The 26,845-nt window shown below is 31.9% G+C and overlaps 4 protein-coding genes across 8 annotated transcripts; 3 read left to right on the top strand and 1 right to left on the bottom strand.

Moving 5' to 3' along the window:
• Window positions 1-9,011: 9,011 nt before the first annotated feature.
• On the top strand, window positions 9,012-13,218 carry LOC127259004 (protein NRT1/ PTR FAMILY 7.1-like). 2 transcript variants are annotated; one of them, XM_051286117.1, is made up of 7 exons: window positions 9,012-9,171; window positions 10,093-10,150; window positions 10,741-10,846; window positions 10,931-11,148; window positions 11,235-11,331; window positions 11,536-11,794; window positions 12,340-13,218. In XM_051286117.1, exons 2-7 carry the CDS (start codon window positions 10,133-10,135, stop codon window positions 13,175-13,177), a joined length of 1,536 nt encoding a protein of 511 aa, XP_051142074.1. In that variant the 5' UTR covers window positions 9,012-9,171; window positions 10,093-10,132; the 3' UTR covers window positions 13,178-13,218. The 2 variants fall into 2 exon arrangements, with proteins under 2 accessions (XP_051142074.1, XP_051142073.1); XM_051286116.1 differs by having other exon boundaries at window positions 11,235-11,794.
• A 3,719-nt stretch (window positions 13,219-16,937) lies between these two features.
• Window positions 16,938-25,295, top strand: LOC127258708 (protein NRT1/ PTR FAMILY 7.1-like). Of its 4 annotated transcripts, XR_007840347.1 has the most exons (9): window positions 16,938-17,288; window positions 18,084-18,146; window positions 18,573-18,696; window positions 18,777-18,994; window positions 19,095-19,654; window positions 20,257-21,106; window positions 24,276-24,345; window positions 24,464-24,527; window positions 24,634-25,295. XR_007840347.1 is itself a non-coding variant. In XM_051285659.1 (7 exons), exons 2-6 carry the CDS (start codon window positions 18,126-18,128, stop codon window positions 21,095-21,097), a joined length of 1,764 nt encoding a protein of 587 aa, XP_051141616.1. In that variant the 5' UTR covers window positions 16,938-17,288; window positions 18,084-18,125; the 3' UTR covers window positions 21,098-21,106; window positions 21,666-21,693. The 4 variants fall into 4 exon arrangements, 3 of the variants coding, with proteins under 3 accessions (XP_051141616.1, XP_051141615.1, XP_051141614.1); XM_051285659.1 differs by lacking the exons at window positions 24,276-24,345; window positions 24,464-24,527; window positions 24,634-25,295 and adding an exon at window positions 21,666-21,693; XM_051285658.1 differs by lacking the exons at window positions 24,276-24,345; window positions 24,464-24,527; window positions 24,634-25,295 and adding an exon at window positions 21,450-21,603.
• Window positions 22,555-24,059, bottom strand: LOC127259104 (zinc finger CCCH domain-containing protein 14-like). The gene is made up of 3 exons (XM_051286252.1): window positions 23,998-24,059; window positions 23,435-23,891; window positions 22,555-22,713 (listed from the first exon to the last, which is right to left on the bottom strand). Exons 1-3 carry the CDS (start codon window positions 24,057-24,059, stop codon window positions 22,555-22,557), a joined length of 678 nt encoding a protein of 225 aa, XP_051142209.1.
• LOC127259103 (zinc finger CCCH domain-containing protein 44-like) lies at window positions 24,466-25,201 on the top strand. Its single transcript, XM_051286250.1, has 2 exons — window positions 24,466-24,527; window positions 24,634-25,201. Exons 1-2 carry the CDS (start codon window positions 24,466-24,468, stop codon window positions 25,199-25,201), a joined length of 630 nt encoding a protein of 209 aa, XP_051142207.1.
• Window positions 25,296-26,845: the final 1,550 nt, after the last annotated feature.

Below are 26,845 nucleotides of genomic sequence, written 5' to 3'. Positions count from 1 at the left end.
ACACGGATATTATGAGAATTTAACGAAAAATAATTAGTATTGGTAAAACTATATCAACAAGACCGTGTTCGAGGAGTACATATTTTTTCTAATAAAGTATTTAAAAAAAAATTGTATCAGTGTTACTGTAGACATTATAAATAAAAAAAAAATTATGAAAATATTATAGATATTGATGTTTTATGTAATTTTGTAAATATTTATTGTTATATGTATATACTATATGGTAAATTATATAAAATTCTGCTGTGCTCGTTTCGTTTTAGGTATTGTATCAGTGTTACTGTAAACATAAAAATTTATAAGGAATATGATTAGTAAATAATTAAGAATGTATTAATAAAATCAATTATAATATAATACAAATAATTATAGATTAAGGTTAAACTAACTAATTAGTCTAATAATTTTTTTAAAAAAATATAAATTATAAAATTTAAAATATAATTAAAATGTACTTCCTCCGTTTCAATACAATAGTTTTATTTACCATTTTTGTCTATCCCAAAACAATAGTCTTATTTTTATAAATAACATTATCACCGTAAAACTATCCTTACTTTTTCATTTTTATTACATAATTGTCACTACTTTTTACACTAATACATTCACAAGGGCAAAAAAGTCTTTTATTCATACTTTTTACCAACTGCCAATATAATATCAATATTCCTTAAATACCGTGCCCAACTCAATTAAGATTATAATTTTGGGACAGAATGAGTATAATATTTTTTTAAAAAATGACATAATATATAAGACAAACGAAAATAAAAAATGTAACATTATATACGGTACGGAGGGCGTATTTTATTATAAATGAACAATATACATGTGTTTTTATTTGTTATTTGAAACTTTTGTGTTACAAAACACTCCGTTGAAAACTAAAATTGATTGTCAAAATATATCTAATTATGCAAATAGTATATAAATAAAAATGATGAATGTCTTAAATAGTTATATATGTATAAATAAGGGTAAATTGTTTTTTTTTTAGTTCCATATCTGATCTTCTTTATCATTTTAGGATTTTAAGTCGATCATGTCTGAAAATGGTTCTGTAAGTAAAATTTTTTTCCTAAAATGGTCATTCGGTGCTTGACTCGCCATGCTAGCAGCCGTTGCTGACGTGGCGCCGACGTGGCTAACATATCATCGCTACGTAGATGCCACGTCGGATGACTATTTTAGCGAAAATTTTTTACTTATAGGACTATTTTGAGACAAAGTCTATTTAAATGTCCTAAAATTGATAAAGGAGATCATGGACTAAAAAATAGTTTGCTAAGACATTTTATAAAATAAAAAAATCTACGTGTTGCTGACGTGGCAATGACACGTCAGCAACGTCAACACCACGTCGGCAACGGCAGCCAGCGTGGCGACTCCGGCACCGGAGGACCATTTTAGCAAAAAAAGTTTTACTTACAAAACTATTTTCAGGCAGAGTCCACTTAGAGTTTTAAAACGATAAAGAGAGTCGTATACGGATTTACCCTATAAATAATTAATCAATTATTTATTCCATAGTGTTCTAAAACGGTTTGTGATATGATTTTTAAAAATTAATATTAAATAAATAGTTGATCAATTATTTATTTATTTGTCTGTTAAAACATTTCATTCTTGTTATTTATATATACTAACTTTGAGCTTTGGAAAGAAAATATTTTGTACCTATTTTAATTTAATGGAGTATAAGAGATTTTTATCTAATAAAACAAGTAGGATTTTCTGCATTTAAAGAAATATATATGTATATATATAATATATTATAAAAGAGATTTTTTTATCTTATTATATGTATATATATAATATATTATAAAAGAGATTTTTTTATCTTATTAAAGTATTATATTTTGTCATTAATTGAAAATTTTATTTGGATAAATTATACTCCCTCCGTCCAAGAAGAAATATTTTATTGGGAGTTGGCACGCGGTATAAAATAGGATGTAAAAGACCCTCGCTTTTTGAAGGATTTTAAAAAATAGATTAGAGTAATAATTAGGAGTAGTTTGAAAAAGTAGGAATAATTTTGTTATAAAGTGGGGACCACAGTTACTAAATAAGGAAACAAGACAATTATTTTGGAACGGACGAAAATGTAAAAACAAGACAACTCTTTTGGGACGGATGACGTATTTTATAGATATGTGATATATAGAGTAATATAATGTCCATGTTATTCTTGAAAATTAATGTGAAAAAGTAAAAAATAGAGATATTTTGGTATTTAGTTGAGAATTAGTTATCTTCTTTGAAAAAAAAAATTAAATATGAAATTTTGATTTGAATACACTAAAATAACAAATGAAAATTTTTATGATAGACGAATAAAAATATATTATACTCTTACAAAACAATCAATACTCAACTAAATATATTATTTTTTATATTAACTATACAATTTTTTATATATGACATAAAAAAATATTTTAAATTAAAATACTAAATAAACAAATACGATACTTCTTTTAAAATACATTTATTAAAATTTATGATAAATGAATAATAAAATAAATTAATAAATAAAAAATAACACACCTTAATAATTAAATAAAAAGATTGTAGAAAACATAACTAAACAAGTTCTTTTATTGCTTTGAAAATTTTGAAGATTAGTTCTGTTTCTAATACAAATTAATGCTCCCTCTGTCCCCCGCGATGGATAAATTTTTTTATTAGGGACATAATTTTTTAAGTAGTGTAGATTAGTAAATTATTAATAATAAGTTATGATATTAATTTATTATTTTTTATAGGGTAAACTGTTTTTTGAGCTGGACTCTTATCATTTTAGTCCTGTAAGTGGAGCCTGTCGCAAACTAGTCCCATAAGTGAAAAATTTTCGCTGTTTTAGTCCTCCGGCGCCAGAGACGTCCGCGTGGCTCGTCGGAGGTGACGTGTCCGCCAGGTCAGCGATACCTGGCGGACAAGTTGATTTTCTTATTTTTTTTTTCATTTTTTAATTATTTTTTAAAACTTATTTTTCATTTATTTTTAGTTTTATTTGCATTTTTTAATTTAATCCAATTAAAAAAATTAAAAATAAATAAAATAAATAAATAAATCTACGTGTCCGCCGGGTGTCGCTGACCTGGCGGGACACCTGGCGGACACATTACCTCCGGCGAGCCACGCGGGCGTCTCCTGAGCAGGAGGACTAAAACAGCGAAATTTTTTCACTTATGGGACTAGTTTGCGACAGGCTTCACTTACGGGACTAAAATGATAAGGGGTCCAGTTACGATACTAAAAAACAGTTTACCGTTTTTTATATGAATAATATTATTGGTATTTTAAAAAATTTTAAGATTATATCTCGAAAAAATATATGTAATATGGATATCATTTTGTAGATAATAAAATTTTATATAATACAAATAAATAAAAAATATTTTTATTTATTTATCATTACCATAAATTAGTTTTATAAAAAATAAAAAATTTTAAATGTAGATAAAAAAAATTATATTAATTGAAGAGAGAGATAGAAATAAGGAGTTTTGAGTGGGTCTTACGTATAAGATGTTAGAAGTTTAATTAAATTGATTTATATTTGTTAAGTAAGTTTAAGATTGATAAAGTTAAAAAAAGTGAAAAAAAGTCATCTTTTGTGTGATATGTTAAAAAAAAAAAATTGGATCATCTATAACGAAACGGAAGGAGTATTATTCAATTAACAAAATTTTTTATAAAAATACATTAATTTTTTTTACATAATACTGTCAATATCAAAATATTGTTTAAACAAAAATTCAAATAATAAATTTAATTTCAAATTATAGAAAATAAAATTAAAGAGAAATAATTAATAACAGAAAAATAGAATTCAATAGAATATAAGAATTATGTTAAGTAAAATAGAATTCATGCAAATAATATTTGTATATTTAAGCAATGATTTTTTATTTAATATAATTTTGATTTTTTTAATTGAATATTATTTTAAATGGATGTGTTATAAAATTAAATAATTTATTTTTATAAAAAAGTATAAAATAAGGAATTATTTAATTTTCAACTGTAAATCATATAAGACCATCTCCAACCTTTTGTAAAAGTAAAAATTTTGCTATTTTTGCAGATGTGTTCTTCAATCCATTCTAAAGCTATAGCTTGTCACCCACTCGGATGAGAGGGTGAGGATTTTATTTATTTATTTATATTTTTATTTTAATTTAAAAACTAATTAAAAATTATTTTTAAATTATAATTTTGTTTATTTTTTGTTTATAATGTAAATTATTTTTTATATTTATATATATTTTAATTAGTATTAATTTCTGTATTGTATTTATTATATTTAATCAAATAATATTACATATTTTTATTTATATATTGCATAAATATTATTTTATAATATTACATTTTTAACCTTTTAATTTAAAAAATATTTATTATTTTTTATGATCAAATAATAAATTTTTTATTTAATTTATTAATATAATTTCAATTATTTTCAAAATTAAATATATAAAATAATAAAATATTTGATATTATTTATAAAATTAAAAAATTATAAATATATATATGATAAAATAGAGATAAAATATTATTTGATTATGAAAAATATAGGCTATAGTTGAAGATGAATTAATATAGCCGTTAAGATAGAGTGCGTGATTGGAGATGACTTATATCACCTCCTGTTTAAAAAAATGCCGAAAACAAAAAAAAGGAAAGCAAACTGTTTTTTTTAATCCCGTAACTGACCTCCTTATTATTTTAGTCTCGAAACTGGAGGTTGTCGCAAGCTAGTTCGATAAGTGAAAAATTTTCGTTGTTTTAGTCATTTGGCGCCGGAGACACCCGCGTGGCTCGTCGGACGCCACGTGTCCATTAGGTGTGCCACCATGTCAGCGACACCTGAAGAACACCTTGATTTTACTTTTTTTTTTTTTTCAATTGGACCAAATAAAAAAAATTAAAAAAGACAAATAAAATTTATAAAATAAAATAAAATCCACGTGTCGCTGACCTGGTGGACACGTGGCCTCCGGCGAGCTACGCGGGCGTCTCTGGTGCCGGAAGACTAAAACAACGAAATTTTTTTACTTATGGAACTAATTTGCGACAGACTCCACTTACGAGACTAAAATAATAAAGGGTTCAGTTACAGGACAAAAAGAACATTTTAACAAAAAAAAATAAAAAATAAAAAATTATAAGTTAAAGATGGTTTAAATAAAATTATTTTTATTTCGCTATCCTTATTTATTCATATCAAACAGAAAAACACACCATTATTGTTAGTTATTAATAATGTTATTAAAATATTTAAACTTTTTATTTTTAGATATTTTATGAAAGTTTTTATGTGTTTCTTTCTATTCGATGAATGAATCCGTTTTTTCTAATTTTATTCTACATCAATTATTCCTTTTACTTGTGGTATTGGTATTCGATTGTATATAGTATATTTCTATCCACAATACCTACATTTTAGAGATAATTATACTAATTAATTGATAATTTTTATAAATTAATTTTTATTATGAAATTTTTCTTTGATTCTTGTAATTAAAAAATAAATAAATTATTTAGGGTAAACTGTTTCTTTTAGTCCCGTAATTGAACCTCTTTATCATTTTAGTCCCGTAGAGCATGTCGCAAATTAGTCTCATACGTGAATTTTTTTTCCTGTTTTAGTCATCTGGCACCGGAGACGCCCGCATGGCTGGCCGGAAGCTATGTGTCCAGCGACACCCGACGGACATGTGAATTTTTTTTTTCATTTTTTTAAATTTCTTTTAAAAACTTATTTTTGATTTATTTTTAATTTTATTTGTATTTTTTAATTTTTTTATTTGGTCCAATTAAAAAAATATATATATATTTACGTGTCCGTCAAGTGTCGTTGACCTGCCGGACATGTGGCTTCCGGCGAGCCACGCGGGCGTCTCCGGCGCCGGAGGACTAAAACAACAAAAATTTTCCACTTATGGGACTTATTTGCGACAAACTTTACGTACGGAGCTAAAATAGAAGGGGATTCAATTACGGAAGTAAAAAAATAGTTTACCCAATTATTTATTGTGTAAATTATATACTTGAAAGAATAAATACAGTTAAAAAATTGACTCAATAAAAATTCTGAATTTCAAATTTAGGATCAATTAATTTTTTTTTTTTAAAAAAATTATCAATACAATGATTGAAAAACCACAGAGGGATATGAGCTTATGAAAATTAGACTGTGCTGGTTCATATTAAAAAAAAAGTTAAAAAAAAATAATTTTTTTATATAATTTTTTTTAAGGATAAACTGTTTATTTTAGTCTCGTAACTAGATCCCTTATCATTTTAGTCCTGTAAGTGAAACCTGTCGCAAACTAGTCCCATAAGTGAAAAATTTTCGTTGTTTTAGTCCTCCGGCACCGGAGACGCCCGCGTTATTTTTTATTTTCATTTTTTTTAATTTTTTTTAAAACTTATTTTTCATTTATTTTTAATTTTATTTGCATTTTTTTATTTGGTCTAATTAAAAAAATTAAAAATAAATGAAAAAAAAAAATAAATCCACATGTTCGCCAGGTCAGCGACACCTCGCGGACACGTCACCTCCGGCGAGCCACGCGGGCGTCTCCGACGCCGGAGGACTAAAATAGCGAAAAATTTTCACTGATGAGACTAGTTTGCGACATACTCCACTTACGGGACTAAAATGATAAGGGAGTCCAGTTACAGGACTAAAAAAACAATTTACCATTTTTTAAAATATATATACAATTAAAAGTTAAATATAAATTTAATGTTCCAAAACTCAAAATCTCCATGTATTCTTTTTACAATATATATATATATATATATATTTTAGAAAAGTTAATATATTACCTATGTTAAATTATTTTTTCTCCTAATTGGGTCTTTTATCATTTTAGTTCCATAAGTAGAGCATGTCGAAAACTAGTTCCATAAGTAAAATTTTTTTGTTGTTTTAGACGGAGGCCCGCGTGGCTCGCCGGAGGCTACGTATCCGCCAGGTCAGCGACACCTGGCGGACACGTGGATTTTATTATTTATTATTTATTTTTTTAAATTTTTTTAAAAATTTTATTTTTAATTTTATTTGCTTTTTTTTTAAATTTTTTTTATTTGGTCCAATTGAAAAAAATTAGAAAAAAATTAAAAAATTAAAAAAAATAAAATCCATGTTTCTGCCAAGTGTCGCTGACCTGACGGGACACCTAGCGGACACGTGGCTTCTGGCGAGCCACACGGGCGTCTCCAGCGCCGAAGAACTAAAACAACGAAAATTTTTCACTTATGGGATTAGTTTGCGACAGACTCTACTTACAAAATTAAAAAACAGTTTACCTTTTATTATTTTTATATTATTTACCCACGAATTTCTATTAGTCAAGGTCACATAACGCACACTTAATACATTAAAAATTCCTTGAATTTAAATTATCAATAAAAATATAACTTATTAATAATATTATACTACAAAATATAACTTTTATAATTCTAAAAACATAATATTTTTAAATTATAATTTGTTTTGTTTTTCTTGCACAATCCGGAAAGGTAAAATTAATTTGGCACAAAAAAATGGGATCAATTTTTGTCATTTCTACTGAGGATAATAATTTAATTATAGGCTTAAAAAAATAAATATGGTTAATTCATTTTATAAAAATATCTTTTTTTAATTAATAATAAAGAGTTTATTTGGTTTCGATTTAAAATTAAATTTTTTATTTGAATTTTAATTTAAATAATATTTTGATATAATAATTTAAAAAAACAATCAATTTGTTTATCCAATATTTTTTTTGAATAACACTATTTTTTAATATTAAAAAAATTGTTAAATAATTAAAAATTAAATATAAAATATTATTTTTATATTATCGATATGATTTTTAATATCCAATATAAAAATACATTTATAAAAAATAAAAAAATATTATATTTTTATATTATGGAGACGTTTTTTCATATCTAATTGATAAAATTATTGAAACTAATATTATTGTATTTTCTAATATTTATTAATTTTTTTGAAATTTTCATTATTAATTATAATTAATTGAAATATTTATTTTTATCATTGTAAAAATATTTTATAAATAATAATAATATTTTCTCCGTCCGTCTCTAAGGGTTACATTTTACCTTTTGCATCATGTACTTAATATTAAAATATTTTCATATTTGTATATTTTTTGCGAAAATGTCATTATAATCTTATTATAAGATTCTATAGAAATATTTTTGCTATTTTTCCTTAAATTATATATGTTTTGATATAATAATTAATATTAAAAAATAAATGAAACTCGTCTAGCGGAAATGAAGGTAGTATATATTAGCATGTGTATGGAATAGCGTTTGAGAATTCAAAACAGTATAAATAAAAATAGTAAATAATTTTTTTAAAAAGAAATAGTAAAAAATTAAATATTTGAATAATAAATTAAATATAATTTTTGTAAAACTGAAATAATATAATATAAATAATTATAAAAATTAAATAATACAAAAAGAATAAAAAAATAAAAAAAAAATGTACTGCACCATCATTTCTCTCAATTTCTCTGAATATACGAGATAAATAAAAACAAAGAAATTAAAATGATTTATTTTTCAAATTTACTCAAACAAACAAGAGAAATGCAAACATTTCAATTTCTTTTGTGCCAATTCCCTGTACCAAACACGCCCTAAAAAACTTTTAAAGTGAAAGAGTCAAGAATAATTTAATTATTTTTATAATATATTAAATAAATAAATTGAAATAAATTCATAAATATAATTGATAAGTAGTCGTCCTTATCGTTAGTTTTTTTGGGAGAGTTTGTTAGTTGTTACCACCAAATCTTCAATAAATATTTATTAGTATTGCAGAATAAATATAAACTAAAACCCTGCACCTGCAAAGCCTTCGTGTTCATTCCCTCACACCATCTTCTAGCATATTCCATAGCTCTCTAATCGAATTCTGGAGCTGGAGGTTGAAGAAGATTTGGTTGCAGAATTAATCAGTGGTTTTTAACCATAAATGACAATAGGTTTCACCGTCGGCCTTGAATTCTGTCCGGCGAGTCGCGTGATTTTCCGGCCAACATTCCCGTTCGTGAGTGTGGATACGACGTCGTCGCCGTCGCCGGAGTCTGGCACCGTTTCTGAACTTCTTCTAGAATCTTCCGTCGCAAGGTACTGACTGATGTTATTGTTTTCTGTTTTTTGTGATTTGTTCTGTGTGCGGAGGTTCCTCCATTGTTGAACCTGCAAAATTCCTGTTCCAAGTTTTAGAATTAATTTTTTTTTTCTTTTTGTTTGAGTAAATAAGTATTTAACACGAGAATAGTGTTCATGAATTCAAAAGAATCGATTTTCTAAGGTTCAATTTCGTTTGTGAACGAAGGAAAAAGATCAAGGTAGGGGCGGCAGCTTCTTTTAGGGCAAAAAAGCTTGTATATATAATTTTAATAATATACTCCCCCCTATCCTATAAATATAGTATTAATTGGATTTGACAAAAATATTGATATTATATTGGTATTAGATAAAAAATATAGATAAATGATTTTTTTTTCTATTATTAATGACAATTGTGTAATAAAAATGAAAAAGTAGAGGTAGTTTTATGGTTACACGATTATTTATGAAAATAAGAATATTGAGACTATTGTTTTGGGACGGACAAAAATAGTAAATAAAACTATTGTATTGGGACTAAGGATGAAAAGAATATTATATTCTATTATATAATTTAAATACTCCCTCTCTTCTTCCAGGGTGGCGTTTGCTTTTTGCACGTAGATTTTTGAATATTAGTATTATATTGGATTGTAGTAAAAAAGATAAAAATATTCCCAGTATGGTAATGTAAAAATAATGACATTTGTGTAATATTTTGTAAGTTGAAAGGGTATTTATTATGTTAAATAGACGGTGCAATTACTAAATTAGGAAATTGTAACCTTGTTTTGGGATGGACAAAAATAGAAAATGATAACCTTCAAATGGGACGGAGGAACTATTATTATTATTATTATTATTATTATTATTATTATTATTATGCAAGATTGAGAAAATCTGATCAAGTAACATCCTTATTCTTATTGGTTGCAGCTTTGATTCACTCCAATTGACTTGACTTGTTACCGTAATTATGGAGGCTATTCCAAAGGTAGTTTATCGTTTTAGTTCTTCTTTGGGTGTTTTTCATGATCTTAGATCACATACTGGATGTGAAAAATTAATTTAAATATTAACCATCGATTAAATAAGGATAATTTAGTCAATTTAAACATTATTTTTTGAATCAAATTCAGCACTGAATTGAGCATGTCATCCCATTTGAGTTTTTATTGTGCAAATTTTAAGTAGAACCTAAGCAATGTATTAAGGGTGCGTTTGTTTAGTATTTAAGTTTGTCGTCTTGAATTTATTACCGGATCTTTATCTTGGGCGATTAAAGGGATTATTTTTCAAGATCGGAGCGTCAATTTTTTTTTTTTTTTTTATTTTTTTTTATTTTTTTTTATCATTTACGGGTGAGGATTAAAAATTGAAGTAATGATAGAAAAGAAGTCGGCACTCTGATCTTGGAAAACCAATCTCATTAATCATCTTCAAGGTTCCACTTTAAGGATTAAGAATTGCGCTGATAATATAAAAAGATAACAAGTTCTAATTTTCCATGCATCTTTGAAATATTTTGTCTACTTGGGATAGTTTTTGAGTAAATCTTCCTCATCATTCGTTTTAATCTTTTAGGGAACCATTCATATAGAAGAATCACTGCAACTAAGTTGCGAAGACAATGCAAAAGCGGTCAAAAACAAGAAGTCGGGTGGTTGGGGTCCTGCAGCTCTTCTGCTATGTATGAGTTTCTTTGCTTTTGTACACATCTTTTTATTTCCTTCGAAAGAAGATAAAAAATTGTTTCTATGTTCTTATGATTCAGTGAATCAAGGACTTGCAACTCTGGCTTTCTTCGGTGTCGGGGTGAATTTAGTATTATTCTTAACTCGGGTCCTTGGTCAAGACAATGCATCGGCTGCTAACAACGTTAGTAAATGGACGGGGACTGTTTACCTATGCTCTTTAGTTGGCGCATTTCTTAGCGATTCGTATTGGGGGCGATACCTTACTTGCGCTCTTTTTCAAGTTATATTTGTCATGGTAAGTTCAAGATTTTAAAAGTTCAAGATCTGAATTATCGAATAATTTTTGAGATAATGAAATATGCATTATTGATTTTTTTTCAGGGCCTGCTGCTCATATCTTTATCGTCTTGGTTTATGTTACTCGAGCCGAGAAACTGTGGCGACGGCACGATAACCTGCAAGCCGAGTACTTCATCAGGTTCGGCCATATTCTACTTGGCGATATATATGGTAGCTTTTGGCTATGGCGGTCACCAGCCCACTTTAGCGACTTTGGGAGCGGATCAATTCGAAGAGTTGATCCCTAAACATAGGAATTCGAAATTGGGTTTCTTTAGCCTTTTCTACTTCTCACTCAATGCTGGTTCTTTGTTTTCGAATACCATATTGGTTTACTTCGAAGATACCGGGAAATGGACACTTGGTTTCTGGTTAGCCACCGGCTCTGCTGTTCTGGCATTGATTGCATTCTTGCTCGGCTCCTCTAGATACCGGTATGTCGAAGCATCGGGGAACCCGATACCACGTGTTATGCAAGTGTTCGTCGCGGCATTCAGGAAGTGGAATGTGACTCGTATGGAAGGCGAGTCGTTGTACGAGGTTGAGGGGTTCGAATCCGCCATTCAAGGAAGCCGGAAAATCAACCACAGCGACGAATTCGCGTAAGTTTACATTCAATACGTCCAATCTTGTTTCTAAGTTAGTCATGTTAGAATATGAAATTGGTATACTCTATTTCAATTATAAGAACGCGTAGATGACGACGGTTAGAGTGCTGACATAATCAAATTAACATGGTACTGATTTGACCAAGTTAGTACATTAATTTGAAACAATTATTATTTCATTACAAAGACATAATATATGCTATGTTATATAGAAGTATGTGTTGGGGTGAGTTATATATTATATTATGTTGTATAATCCGCTTATTGTGCAAGAATTACATATGCTACATGAAATTAGATAATATGTCAGAATACAATTGGTATGCTAAAATCAACTATTGTGGCGCTGCATACAACTATAATATGTGTTGTTAATTCATGTGTTTATTTGTATTATAGTGTGTTGTCTGTTGTAATAATGTGCACGGTCTGTCGTCAGTCACACGGTGTGCTATCAGCATGTAACCGCCGCCGTATATATATATTCCAAACATATCTTAATAAGTCCTAACCATATCTTCATCGACCACAAATTTCAGGTTTCTCGACAAGGCCGCAGTAGTAACAGAGGAAGACCGCTTCCCACCAAATCCATGGCGACTCTGCACCATAACCCAAGTCGAGGAAGTCAAATGCCTCTTCCGAATGCTCCCAATATGGCTATGCACCATCACATACTCCCTAGTCTTCTCCCAAATGGCCTCCGTCTTCGTCGAGCAAGGCGATGTCATGAATTCTGACGTCGGAAAATTCCACATTCCGGCCGCCAGCATGTCCGCCTTCGACATCTGCAGCGTCCTCATCTTCACCGGCATCTACCGCCAGATCATCACCCCTATAGCTAAAAGGCTCACCGGCAACCCCCGGGGCCTAACAGAGCTCCAACGCATGGGCATCGGAATAATCATTTCGATGCACGCCATGGTCGCCGCCGGCGTAACGGAAATGGAGAGACTCAAGAGGGTAATTCCGGGAGTCCGCGTCAGTCCGATGAGTATATTCTGGCAAATCCCTCAGTACGTGCTGGTCGGAGCGTCGGAGGTTTTTATGTACGTCGGGCAATTGGAGTTCTTCAACGGCCAAGCTCCCGACGGGATCAAGAGCTTCGGGAGCTCGCTGTGCATGGCGTCGATTTCGCTCGGGAACTTCGTGAGCAGCATGTTGGTTAATGTTGTGATGAGGATCACGACGGGAGGCAATCGGCTTGGCTGGATACCGGAAAATTTGAATCTCGGACATATGGATCGATTCTACTTTCTGATCGCGGCGCTCACAGCCGTCGATTTTGTTGTTTATGTGTTTGCTGCCCGGTGGTATAAGGCTATAAACTTTGAAGAGAGTTCTCATTCTTTGAGCACGAACGAAGAAGAGGGTTGAGTTTGAAAATCTTGTTTGATTTGTCTATGGCTTTTCTTTGTCTTGAAAAGTCGAAAATGACGATTGCTTGGGACTATAAGACCTATTATATATATATATATATATATTGTGTAGTTTAAATTATGTTTTTTTTTTTAAATTGCATTTTTATTTTATTTTTTAAAATTTTTTAGTTATGTGTTTCATTGATGTGTCAATTTTGGATTGCCACTTTAAATGGACTGCATAAAAAAGTACTCATTTTTTATTGTACTAAAGTATATTTGTACTGTTTTTAGGTGATTATCTGTTTTTATGAATTAATAAATTTGCCCTTAATTGTATGGTAGAGATTAAAAGTAAAAAATGAATGAAGGGTAAAAATGTAAAATTTGTGTTTACAAAAGGATATACGACAATAGTTGACAATAGTTGTTGAACAGGACATTAATTTGTTGACGAAGGAAGTATATGTTGACGGAGGAAGTATATATTAAAAATAAAAAAAAAATAAATTAGATGGACGGAGAGAATATATTATGGGACTATTTAAAATCTATAGGTGGAAATTGTATAATATTAATTTTTACACAATAAATTAATAAGTGCCTATCTCAAAAAATCATACATCTACACCAAAATTACCTATTAAATACACTTTAAAAGTATTAAATACAATTTATTCAAATATTTGGATTTTTAAGATGATACGAAAAATATGGAAGAAGGGTTGTTCAAGTTCGGTGATACCGACTATAGAAGGGACGAGGTGTTTTTGAGCTAGGTCCCTTATGGTATTAAAAATCGTATATTCAAATTAGGGTTATTGGCGTCGAAAGTGCTTGAACAATCGTCTTTCAGTAGCGACGGTCGTATCCTTATAGTTGATCCAACAGACGAGGAACACAGATTAAAGTTAGAGCAAGAGCAACGATTTTCGAAAAAACAAAATATGACCATCATGAAACACGTGATGAGGATTCAGTAGCAACGATTTTGGGAAGTACTATTCTCTCGTACATTTTTCTTATAAATATTTCCAATTGAATATTTTTTTTTGGAAAAATCACTCATTTTTTTTGTTAGAGAATTCCCCAGATCAAATTAGCGAGCACGAATATTACAATGGATTCTATTATTTTGTAAATGCTTTTATCGAGGGGAATAATATGATTTGCGAGAAAAATTATTCTTTGCAAATCAATTAATTTTATTTTATTTTATTTTTATAATCACTGTATTTAATTGTCTACAAAATATTATATACAATTTAAAATAAAGGTTTTTTTTTTATTTTCTTTTTATTTTTTATGGTACGTCTGATTTACCCCGTGATTATACTATAAGTAACTCTAATATACTTCGTCTCTGAGGGTCATATTTATTTATTTTTTTTCGTCATTTTATTTAACATTAAAAATATTTTTATATTTGTATTATTGTTTGTACAAATGTTCTTTTATTAGCATAAGACACTAATAAAAATATTTTTGTAATTTTTTCATAATTTGTTTTTTTTTTCCTTTCTTTGTCATAATTTTTTTAAAATTTTTTATTTATTTTTCTTAAGACACACGTGCACAAACGTAATTTTAAAAATATATTTTTTGTTCACACAAATTTACAATTCACAATACAATTCAACTTATAAAAAATTGAATAATATTTTAGAAAAAAATTATATATTCCCTCCTTCTCGAAACTGTAATCTTGATTGTATTGGACACGAGATTTAAAGAATATTGATATTACATTGACAGTGAATAAAAAAATATAAATAAAATATATTTTTATCTTTGTGAGTCTATTAGTGTAAAAGATAGTAACAATTGTGTAATAATAATAAAATATTAAGGATATTTATATAATGATATGTTTATTTATGAAAATAAGACTATTATTTTAAAACGAACAAAAATAATAAACAAAAATATTATATTGTACGGAGGAAGTTGAATTTAATGCAAAAGTAAAATCGTAATCAAACAGACCGAAATGGTGTCAGCAAAAGGGTGGCGATAAGGACGAGTGCGTATTACAGTGGCACTGCACGAGACGCCCACGTGTCGACTTTTGGTGATTTGTAAGACTGCTTATCAGTTATGAATCCTTTTCAGCTCATTTATGTATCTATTTATTATTTTTGTCCTTTACTGAATTTTGTTTTAAATGAATTTGTTTCGGCATGCTCACCTAATTATTTAATTAATGTCAAAGAATTTCAAAATTATATACTAAAAAATACTCCATGTAATATGAGTGTATTGTCGTAGACACATGAATTTAGGTAAAGTATAATTAGTAAGTAATTAAGAAATGTATTAATAAAACTAATTATTTAGTAAAAATAATTATAAATTAAGATTAAGATAAGTAAATAGTTTAATTAAAATTAAGAAAATTATAAAATTTAAAATACGATTAAACTGCATAATTATATTTTCAAAAATAGAAAGAACAAATTATTTGAGACGAACGAAAATAGAAAATAGAAACAACTTATGTGGGATGGGAGGAGTATATTAATAAATTACACAATTAATGCGACTCGCCCTTCAATATGGCGAATTTGGATAAGGTGACGCAAAGTTCAACGACGGGGGCAACCACGTAAACTGAACTAACTATTTTAAGTCGTGAGTTTCATTAATTTTACAATCATTAATACAATTAAAATATTTAAATACATAATTTAAATATAGTACTTCATCCGATTCCATAATGATGTATTTATTTATTTATTTATTTTTTACAAAATTTTAAAAATATTAGTATTATATTAGAATATAGTAAGAATAAAGTATAAATGATTAAAATAATCTTATTAGTATTGTGTGATATAAATGTAATGATATTTGTGTAATATATGGTAAGTTGTAAGGATATTTGTAATGTTAGACAATCAGTACAATTCTAAAAAAGAAATGAATATTTTGTTATGGGATGGACTAAAACAGAAAAATAAATACTTTGTTATGGGAGGAATGGGGTATTATATTGACAGTGGGTAAAAAGTACGGATAATTTTTTTTTTTGTCCTTGTGAGTGTATTAGTGTAAAAAGCAGTGACAATTGTGTAATAATAATGAAAAAATAACGGTAATTTTATAGTAATATGATTATTTATGAAAATGAGATTATTATTTTGAGATAGACAAAAATAGTAAATAGGACTATTGTATTAGGACGGATTAAACGTACATTGTATTATCGATTTATAAATATCTTTAGAGTTTATAATATATTACCTTCGTCCGATTCAAATTTTATTTACCTTTTTTAGTATTGATTTTTAAATATTAATTATTACAAAAAAACGTAATATAAATTAAGAGAAGAAGACAAAACTATTTCTATTAGTATTTTTTAATACTATTATAATGATATTTCTGCAAAATAATTATACAAATATAAAAATATTTTTAATGTTAAGTCAAACCGAAAAAATATTATACAAATATCATTATTTTTATGTCACACAATATTAATTAGTAGATAATTAACAATGTATTAGTGAAAATAATTATTTTATAATATAAATAATTATAAATTAAGATTAAAATAATTTATTAGTTTAATTAAAATTAAAAATATAAATTAAAAATTTAAAATGAGATTAAAGTGTGTAATTATTTTAAAAGTCACATGGGATGTAGGACGAAGAGAGTAATATTTAATATAAAATAACATTATTTTTATATATCCAATAAATTCTATATCATTCCTTAAAACAAAAAAATTTCAATCAAAACACAAAGTCATTATTTATATTTGGGAGCAAAATGAGGAGAGTTTGTTATAGCCAAAAACTCTGATAAATCTCTCTAATGGCAGTATAAATACAAAGCCCTGTGCGCTGCATATTCCCGTTCATCAATCTTGCAGCTGGAGAGTTCTCGTTTTCGAAAAGAATAGTTTGGTTTTGAATCTGTGCGTGGAATTAATCTGCAGTTTTTTCACCATAAATGACAATAAGTTTGGCCGTCGGCCTTGAATCCTGTCCGGCGAGTGGCGTGATTTTCCGGCCAACGGTGCCGTTCGTGCGTGTGGATACGACGTCGTCGCCGCCGTCGTTGGAGCCTGGCAGCGTTCCTGAGCTTCTTCTCGAGTCTCTCGTCAAGTTCAAGAAAAGGTTTTGTAGATCGATCTGTTTGTTGTTGATTGATGTTGTTTTTACCCTCTGTTTTTGTTTATTTGTTCGGTGCGGGATGTTCCTCCATGTTTGAACCTTCCAAGACCTAATAGCTCTGGTTTAGGTTACTGATTTTGCACTCAAATTCGATTCGTCTGATTGAACATTATTTCCTAATTATTTTGCAGTTTTATCTCAAAAACACTGCACAGATTGCTTTCTAGGTTAGAATCAACGTTGTTCTTCAACATGTAAATTTAATAATTCTGAATGCGACACATCACATGATTGTGGTATAATTAGGAAATACGTGACTATGTAAAAATGCACTACTGTGTATGTCTTCACATGGTAATTGGTAAATACTACTGTCCGCCATTGATAAGCAAAGACACAGACACCGAACTAAATGGAGAAACTAAGAGGAAGATCAGACACCTTGAAGCATGCATTATACATATATGTTTATTAAGTGCTTCACATGCTTAGTTAGAATTTAACACTGACAAAGAACTAATTAGAAGAGGGATGACTGATAAATGCTTACCTAATTTTAGAAAGATTTTACAAATTGGTAAATAAAAATGAAATCTATCAGTATCAGAAGAACTCCACCAATCTACTTATATACTCCTTTGGGTGATTAGATGAATCGTCAAGCAAATCTGTGCTTTATTTTTAACAAGAAATAGAGTACTATCAAATAGACTTGTCGTCTCCTTTTTTTGCCTCTAGAAAATTCTGTGGTGCCATGTTATTATGTTCAAATGACATCCGTATTCTTATTGTTTCCAGAGGAAGTTTTGATTCACTCCAATTGACGAGCTTACGGTGATCATGGAGATTATTCCACAAAAGGTAGTTAAACAATTAGATTCTTCATCGAACAATAGTGCAGTTTTTATGTAAAGCTTATGCAATACAACGATAATTTTGTGCAAGTTAACCCCGGCATGGTGAATCAGGTTTATGGAGTTGAGTAGCACCCCCATGGCTATCTCCTTAGTTATATGTCGTTTTAAAGACCCATTCCGTTTGGCTGCTTAGCAGTGGTATTTTGTCTCGAGCTTTTCTTTCCTATTTAGCTATTGTCGTTCTGCATTCATATGTTGTTAACTAGCTCGGAATGTTCTAACTTTGTGCAGCTGTAGTTGTGCATACATATAAATCTTAATCTTCTATCGAACACTTGTATGTAATTTAATGTGTTTCTTTAGTTTCCTCTATGCCAATCTTTGAGTAAATCTTCCTTCTCTTTACTGATCATTGTCTTTAATCTATCAGGGAACTGCAAGTGTTGTTCATGTAGGAGAATCACTTCATTTAAATTATGAAGACAGTGCAAAAGCCAAACTTTGCATCGACAATAGGAAGCCGGGTGGTTGGGGTCCAGCATCTCTTCTGCTCGGTAATCCGTTTCCTTCTCTACTCATCTTTGATTCTGCAAAAGAAGAGAATTTATTCAATTTGCTTCGATCTTTCTATCAGTGAACCAAGGACTTGCAACATTAGCGTTTTTCGGCGTTGGGGTGAACTTGGTATTGTATTTAACTCGCGTTCTTGGGCAAGACAATGCATCTGCTGCTAACAACGTTAGTAAATGGACTGGGACTGTTTACCTTTTCTCGTTGGTTGGAGCATTCCTCAGCGATTCGTATTGGGGCCGTTACCTTACTTGTTCTCTTTTCCAAGTTATATTCGTTTCGGTAATCAAATCTATCCAGAATCATGATCCTAATACTCATATTGTAAATGATTTTTGTCGTTAGAGATAATGAAATGTGCTTATGGTTGCATCATCTTCAGGGCCTGCTGCTCTTATCCTTATCGTCTTGGTTCATCTTGCTCAAGCCGACAAACTGTGGAAACGGCGTGATAACCTGCATGCCGCCTACTACACTAGGCTCGATCATATTCTACTTGGCTATATACATGGTTGCTTTTGGCTACGGCGGCCACCAGCCCACTCTAGCCACTCTGGGAGCGGATCAATTCGACGAATCAGTCCCCAAACAGAGGAATTCGAAATCTGGTTTCTTCAGCCTTTTCTACTTTTCACTCAACGCTGGCTCGTTGTTTTCAAACACCATATTGGTTTACTACGAAGATACCGGGAAATGGACACTTGGTTTTTGGTTGGCCACCGGCTCTGCTATTCTAGCCTTGATTGCATTCCTGCTCGGCTCCTCTAGCTACCGGTATGTTAATGCTTCAGGGAACCCGTTACCGCGCATTATGCAAGTGTTCGTCGCAGCATTCAGGAAATGGAATGTAAGACTTACAGAAGGCGAGCCATTGTACGAGGTTGAGGGGTCCGAATCCGCCATTCAAGGAAGCCGTAAAATCTACCATAGCGACGAATTTTTGTAAGTTCATATCCATTCTAAGTTAGTTGGTTGACTCCCATTTGTAGATAAATAATAAAATGATGTCATATCTTAAAACCTTTAAGCTTTTAAGTGAGACCGTCATTTACATTGGTATCAGAGCTTTAGGTCTCAAGTTCGAGTCCTCCGTCTCTTGTTTGTCGTTGTCCACGGGGAAGTTTAGTTTGGAGGCTTTTATCCCCTTCCTGTGATGGGGCGTGTTGGCTGACTCTTGTTTGTAGATAAATAATTAAATGATGTCAAATCCTAAAAGTTTAAGCTTTTAAGTGAAACGGTCATTTACATTGGTATCAAAGCTTTAAATCTCAAGTTCGAATCCTACCGTCTCTTATTTGTCGTTGTCCACAAGGAAGTTTAGTTTGGAGACTTTTATCCCCTTCCCGTGATGGGGCTAGTTAGTTGACACTCGTTTTTAGGTCTCGAGTTCAATCCCACCATCTCCACTCTGTGAGGGGGCGATCGTGAAGGGCATGTTGGTTGACTCCCGTTTATAGATAAATAATTAAATAATTTCACATCCTAACAACTTAACTTTTTAGATGAGACGGTCATTTCTAACACTATTTATGATTCAATTTCAGGTTTCTCGACAAGGCAGCAATTGTGACAGAGCAAGACCTCTGCTCTCCTCCAAATCCATGGCGCCTATGCAGCGTAACCCAAGTCGAGGAAGTCAAATGCCTCTTCCGAATGCTCCCGATATGGCTGTGCACAATTATATACTCTCTGGTTTTCTCCCAAATGGCTTCCATCTTCGTTGAGCAAGGCGATGTCATGAATTCCGAGATCGGAAATTTCCATCTTCCCGCTGCCAGCATGTCCTCCTTCGACATCTGCAGCGTCCTCATCTTCACAGGCATTTACCGCCAGATCGTCACCCCTATAGCCAAAAGGTTCACTGGCAACCCCCGAGGCCTAACCGAGCTCCAACGCATGGGCATCGGAATAATCATTTCGATGCTCGCCATGGTCGCCGCCGGCGTAACGGAAATGGAGAGACTCAAGAGAGTAATTCCGGGAGTCCGCGTCAGCCCGATGAGCATATTCTGGCAAGTCCCTCAGTACGTGCTGGTCGGAGCGTCGGAGGTTTTTATGTACGTCGGGCAATTAGAGTTCTTCAACGGCCAAGCTCCCGACGGGATCAAGAGTTTCGGGAGCTCGCTGTGCATGGCGTCGATTTCCCTCGGGAACTTCGTGAGCAGCATGTTGGTTAATATTGTGATGAGGATCACGACGGGAGGCAATCGGCTTGGCTGGATACCGGAAAACTTGAATCTCGGCCATATGGATCGATTCTACTTTCTGATTGCGGCGCTCACAGCCGTCGATTTTGTTGTGTATGTGTTTGCTGCCCGGTGGTATAAGGCCATAAACGTTGAAGAAAGTGAGCATTCGAGTTCGACGAATGAAGGAGAAATTTGAGGTTCCGAGGTACGTCTTTATTGATCATTGTCGGAAAGTTTTACTTAGGATTATGAAGGCGAGTAATGGTTGTCTATGATGCTATTTTACTTTTACTCACATTAGTAGTTTAATTATGTTAATTTAAAACTATGTTACATATTAGTAATTTTAGTTGTGACATTTATATAATTACCCAAACGAAAAGAATATATGTTTATTAAATATTATATCAGTTGAAGAATAGTATTTTTTTTTTTATTTAAATTAAAAAACGAACATACATATAAACTTTTAAAATTTTACATTAAGAAAAAAAAGCCCTTACCTAGAAGGTAAAAGGTTATTAGTTGTTTATCATTGTGTGTAAAAGGATTGTAGCTGGTTTGAGCTAGAGATGGAATTCTTGGCCCTCTTTCCCTTCATGCCCTGACACAAAGTGTACATATATACGTCCGAAGGATCATCAGTTCAAACTCTCGATGTTTCAGTTCACTTGAATACATGGTTCATCTAGTGTGATTTATCTTGTCGGATTTAGTTTGCAAAGTACTAGATTCGGTCGGAAATTTACAGTGTGCACTTTCAGGTAACGACTGCAAATTCTGAAGTCATTAAACAGAAAATAGAATTGTACATATATATTATATTGTATATATATACATACTTATAATATATGCTATGTGTGTTTATATATCATATATATATATATATATAATACTATATATACACAATATGTAATAAAAGGGATTGGGGGCTGGTTAGGGAGAGACCGGTGATCCCATGCCATTGGATACATTACAATAGAATTATAGAAAATATGTAATAATAATACTCCGTCTGTCTAATAAGTATATATTTTTTTTAGAATGATTTGATAATAAAATAAAGTATTTGTGAAAAAAAATATGATATTTATTAATAATTATTTTGTAATTGATAATTAAAATAAAAATATGTATATTTTTTTAATTGGACAATGAGAGGATAAAAATGTTGTTTATCATGTGCTGAAAAATATGAGATTGATGTTTTATCTATTGAATTTTTTGGGATGAAATTGATTTATGGAAGATTTGAAGGGAGAACTGTTGATTTTAATGGGTAAATCTTGATAGTTTTTTTTTAGTACGACTCTTTATATTTTTGGGAGATTTCATGCATAGTTGAAGAATTTTTACGGTGGAATCTTGGAGAACAAGTTAAAATCGATTCTAGACTTCATTGGATTTGTACAAGAAAGGTTTTTGGGTGGAGATACAAGCGACATCACAAGTCGAAGTAACGGGATACATCTTGAGTGACGAACGACACGACGTTCAAAAGCTGGTGACAAGTTAATAACAATGCTTACCGATAGAGTTGTGTGGCTGTTGATTTGGTGTTTTTGACTTGAATAACACTTTCTTCTGGCGGACCGAATTCCCCGAATAAGTGCTTCTTATATGATCGTTAATTTGGAACTAAATCCGAACCTTCTAGAAGCTCAAACTCGTCGTAAAATTGGACTCACCCCCGCTCAATTCCCCAATGAATTCGTGTAGTAGAAAAGCCTCAATGAATTCCAACCCCGCCGTTGCATGAAATTCCGTCGCTATTGGAGCAACCTTTATCCATTGATTTATGAGGACACCAATCTATAGATGTCTGAAAGCAGACATGCCGGAATGTGAAATCTTCAAATATTAGAATTGATGTCATCTCCTTGGTCCACAAAGAAAGAGGTCGTTTGAGAGAAAAATTAAGGTATATATAAATGCGACACAGTATAATAATAAATTAAATCGAAAATACTCTAGCCAAGGAAAAACATATCACTATCAAAATTGTGACCATTTTTGCTACAACAATTTCATGTCGACGTAAGGAAGAAGAAGACAATGCCCAACAAATTAAGGTATCAATTGACACAAAAGATGCACGATCAAATCTCAACTCGCATGTACAACTTCGACACTCCAATATTGAGTCGACTCTTTTTATGAGCACGGCCTTCATCGGGCTGGGCCATGGAGCCCGGGATCGCATAAATTTTGCCTTTTCAAAAAAAAAAAAAAAAAAGAAATCGTTACATAGTACCATCATGCAATTCTTCATCTCCGTGCGCAAAATTGCACTCTATTTGTTGATAAATAAATAAATTATGGGTATCCCTAATAGCTTAAGTTTTTAGGTGAGATGATTATTTACATCATCTAATATGGTATCAGAGCCTTAGTCTCATGTTTGAGTCTCACGGTCATCTGTTTGTGGTTGTTCATGGGCAAGTTTAGTTTGATTGACTCCCGTTTGTAGATAAATAAATAAGTTTTTAAGTGAGACGGTCAAGAATGGAATAAACATATTAGCAGTAACAACCGAAGCCGTGATCTGAATGTATTGTTGGTTGGGGTCCATTTCGTGATCTATGATAGCGAGCTTGATCCCGTGGTTAAGGTAAATTTTATCGGAGAAGGTAAGGATGTATCCGCCGACTTGCCTAGCCCGGAAAGCGTCGATGGGGACTTTAGCAGTGATTGAGGCCGGGTCTTGCGACGTGGATGCTTCCGTCGTCGCATTGGCATTGACATTGGTTGTGTTGTAATTTGAGCGTAGTCTTGGCGTCCATAGGTCGTGTTGGCCGTGCGCAAAATGGCACGAGTCCGCGAGTTGGCACTCGTCAGGTGTGTCATATTTGTGGCATAGCTTAGTCTTGAATTTCCGAGGAGGCATCGAAATGGAAGGGTCGTAGCCGAGTATTTCAGCGGCAGCAGCAAGGCCGCCGGGAAGATGATGCGAAATGTAGCATGCCCCTCTGAATTGACACCTGGTGCGGCTGCAATCAATGCAAGTCGCCGCGCCGCACAAAAGATTTTCGATAAAAATATATTATTTCATTTCGAAGAAAGATTAATTAGGTTGAGAGAGGTGAAGATTAGAACCTGAAATGGAATGTACATGGCGTTGGTTTGTTTTCTCTAGCAGAAGTAGATGACGGATCCATTTCTGAAATTTTTTATAAAATTTAAATTTTTAATTTTTTTTTTTTGACGTGAGAACCCGCAGCCACTACCGAAACTGTGCACTGATAAACCTCCGGCCGAATCTAATATTTGCCAAGTGTGAGCTTCTTCCTTGTTAGTTACTTACCGATTTACCTACTTTACATTTCTGGTTTACTTTCTAGCTTTCTTGTTCTTGATTCTATTTTTTCTTTTAGGAATAATATTTCTACAGAAGCAAACATCACAAAGACGACAGTGGCAGTGGCAGTAAGAAATCAACTCAAGGTCTGCCCTCGAAACTATTTTTGTATTTTGTTTATTTAATTAATTTGTTCATTCTTTATTTCTTTCTTGATAACATTATAAATGATCGATGAACACTATTAATCCATTAATATTTCAGAAATGGATCCGTCCTCTACTTCTGCTAGAGAAAACAAAGCAACGCCATGTGCATTCCATTTCAGGTTCTAATCTTCACCTCTCTCAACTTAATTAATCTTTCTTCCAAATGAAATAATATATTTTTATCGAAAATCTTTTGCGCGGCGCGGCGACTTGTATTGATTGCAGCCGCACCAGGTGTCGATTCAGAGGGGCATGCTACATTTCGCATCATCTTCCCGGCGGCCTTGCGGCTGCCGCTGAAATACTCGGCTACGACCCTTCCATTTCGACGCCTCCTCGGAAATTCAAGACTAAGCTATGCCACAAATACGACACACCTGATGAGTGCCAATTCGGGGACTCGTGCCATTTTGCGCACGGCGAACACGAGCTATGGACGCCAAGACTACGCTCAAATTACAACACAACCAATGCCAATGCCAATGTCACGACGGAAGCATCCACGTCGCAAGACCCGGCCTCAATCACTGCTAAAGTCCCCATCGACGCTTTCCGGGCTAGGCAAGTCGGCGGATACATCCTTACCTTCTCCGATAAAATTTACCATAACCACGGGATCAAGCTCGATATCATAGATCACGAAACAGATCCCAACCAACAATACATTCAGATAACGGGTTCGGTTGATACTGTTAATATGTTTATCCCTTTTTTCCGCGACGCTACAGCAGCGGACATTGCAGACATGATAGGCACCAGATCTTCCCGGCTCCGCGTCGGGGCCAGCAACTAAGCTTTGCAGCTACTATTTGAATGGTTCTTGCGGCTTCGGAGACAAGTGGAATTTTGCGCACCGAGAAGAAGAATTGCGCGGTACCAATGTATAGACGAAGTTGTACATGCGACGTCTTTTGTGTCAATTGATACCTTGTTTGGCCATGGGCCTATTTGGATTGGCGGGTTCGATTTTACATTTGAATGAATCATTATAAAAACAGTTTTTTCATAAAAATACTATTTGGATATAATAAAATTGAGAGCGCCGAGTCTGATGGTTCTCCATGAACACCTTCCCGTCGGCCTAACAACTCCTTAGCACTCACGAGAACGCTAGTACAGCCTCGCACACGGCTATCTCTAAAAAATAGCAAGAACACCATAAGATGCACCCGGCAAAGTAGAAGACGATGATGGTAGCAGACCCACTGATAGTCGCAGTTCTAAGAAATCAAAGCAAGGTCTGTTTTGGTCTCTTCCCATTTTCAGCTTCGAAACTATTAATTCTCTGTATGTTAATTTGGTCATATAATTTGTTCTTTCTTGATAATTTAAATGAGGAACACTTTTAATTCTTTCTGCTATAGGAACCGTTCCAAAGCCGCTATATATGCACAAAGTTTTCCAAGTTCTAATGTTGATCTGTCTAAAATTATCATCGAATCTTATGTTAAATGAAATAATATATTTTTACACAAGAATATATACTAAGAATTACATAAAAAAATCTTTGGTACAATTTTTTGAAAGGTTCTTGCTCCTTAGGAGACAAGTGCTATTATGTATAGTGGCGGAGCCAAAGTTATTCTACAGAGACAGAGACAGTTGAAGGATTTTCTTAAAGTAAAAAAATTAGACATGCATATTATTTTTTGCATATTATTTTTTAGCAGAATGAATGATAAATATATATATATAGACATATATTTAATAAATATGAAAATATTAACTTAGTAAGAATTGATCGAATTAGACGGACAAACAATCAATATAATAAAAAAATACCATCGATGTAGTAGTAGTGACAATGGATCGGGAGCTAAAGTACATAAGTGGCTCCTTTTCTTAAATGTCCACACCCGGGTTGAGAAAGTCGGTGGTTACAAGGAGTTCAAATAGTAAAAACTTGGATAAAAGTAAACGAAACACACAATAAGTAATACATTGATCTTTCAAACTATAATCTTCAAAAAGCATTTATAATTAATATAAAGAAAGAATTATGACCAAATAAATATAAAAATGGTTTCGAACACCTTGCTTTGATTTCTTAGAACTGCGACTGTTAGTAGGTCTACTACCATCATCTTTGTCGCGATTTTTCTTGTTTCCAGACACCATTCCGATTAAATAGAAAATAAACTGTAAAGATATTCTTAAAATAGAACCAAGAACAAGAACATGACAAACTATACAAAGAAAGATAAACTACGAACTAACAAATGCCATGGATCAAGTTCTTGGCAGAAAAAATAGTCAAAACTCAAAGGTTCAATGGAAAACACTTTAGGTGTTGAGACCGACATTGGAACTTTGGAATTGGGAGAATGCCAAGGGATAGAGGAACCCCAAATCTCTTTGAATGCTGTGGCTGGTCAGGTCCCTTCCAACACCATTAAGTTGTTAGGAAAGTCCAGCAACTATGAAGTGGTTATTTTGT

This window comes from Andrographis paniculata, unplaced genomic scaffold (assembly GCF_009805555.1).
Source record: "Andrographis paniculata isolate CXL003 unplaced genomic scaffold, ASM980555v1 Contig5END, whole genome shotgun sequence".
NCBI lineage: Eukaryota > Viridiplantae > Streptophyta > Magnoliopsida > Lamiales > Acanthaceae > Andrographis > Andrographis paniculata.
The sequence above is the reverse complement of the archived record's forward strand: the minus strand, read 5'-3'. Positions and strand labels throughout refer to the sequence as shown.

Coding starts and splice junctions, on each gene's coding strand:
- LOC127259004 (XM_051286116.1), top strand. Junction 11,149..11,234: donor TTCAAGTTATATTTGTCATG/GTAAGTTCAAGA, acceptor ATTTTTTTTCAG/GGCCTGCTGCTCATATCTTT. Junction 11,795..12,339: donor AACCACAGCGACGAATTCGC/GTAAGTTTACAT, acceptor CACAAATTTCAG/GTTTCTCGACAAGGCCGCAG.
- LOC127258708 (XM_051285659.1), top strand. CDS start 18,126: ATGGAGATTATTCCACAAAAG. Junction 18,147..18,572: donor TGGAGATTATTCCACAAAAG/GTAGTTAAACAA, acceptor TTAATCTATCAG/GGAACTGCAAGTGTTGTTCA. Junction 18,995..19,094: donor TCCAAGTTATATTCGTTTCG/GTAATCAAATCT, acceptor CATCATCTTCAG/GGCCTGCTGCTCTTATCCTT.
- LOC127259104 (XM_051286252.1), bottom strand. CDS start 24,059: ATGGATCCGTCATCTACTTCTGCTAGAGAAAACAAACCAACGCCATGT. Junction 23,892..23,997: donor CCATGTACATTCCATTTCAG/GTTCTAATCTTC, acceptor CATTGATTGCAG/CCGCACCAGGTGTCAATTCA. Junction 22,714..23,434: donor ACATTCAGATCACGGCTTCG/GTTGTTACTGCT, acceptor AGACATCTATAG/ATTGGTGTCCTCATAAATCA.
- LOC127259103 (XM_051286250.1), top strand. CDS start 24,466: ATGGATCCGTCCTCTACTTCTGCTAGAGAAAACAAAGCAACGCCATGT. Junction 24,528..24,633: donor CCATGTGCATTCCATTTCAG/GTTCTAATCTTC, acceptor TATTGATTGCAG/CCGCACCAGGTGTCGATTCA.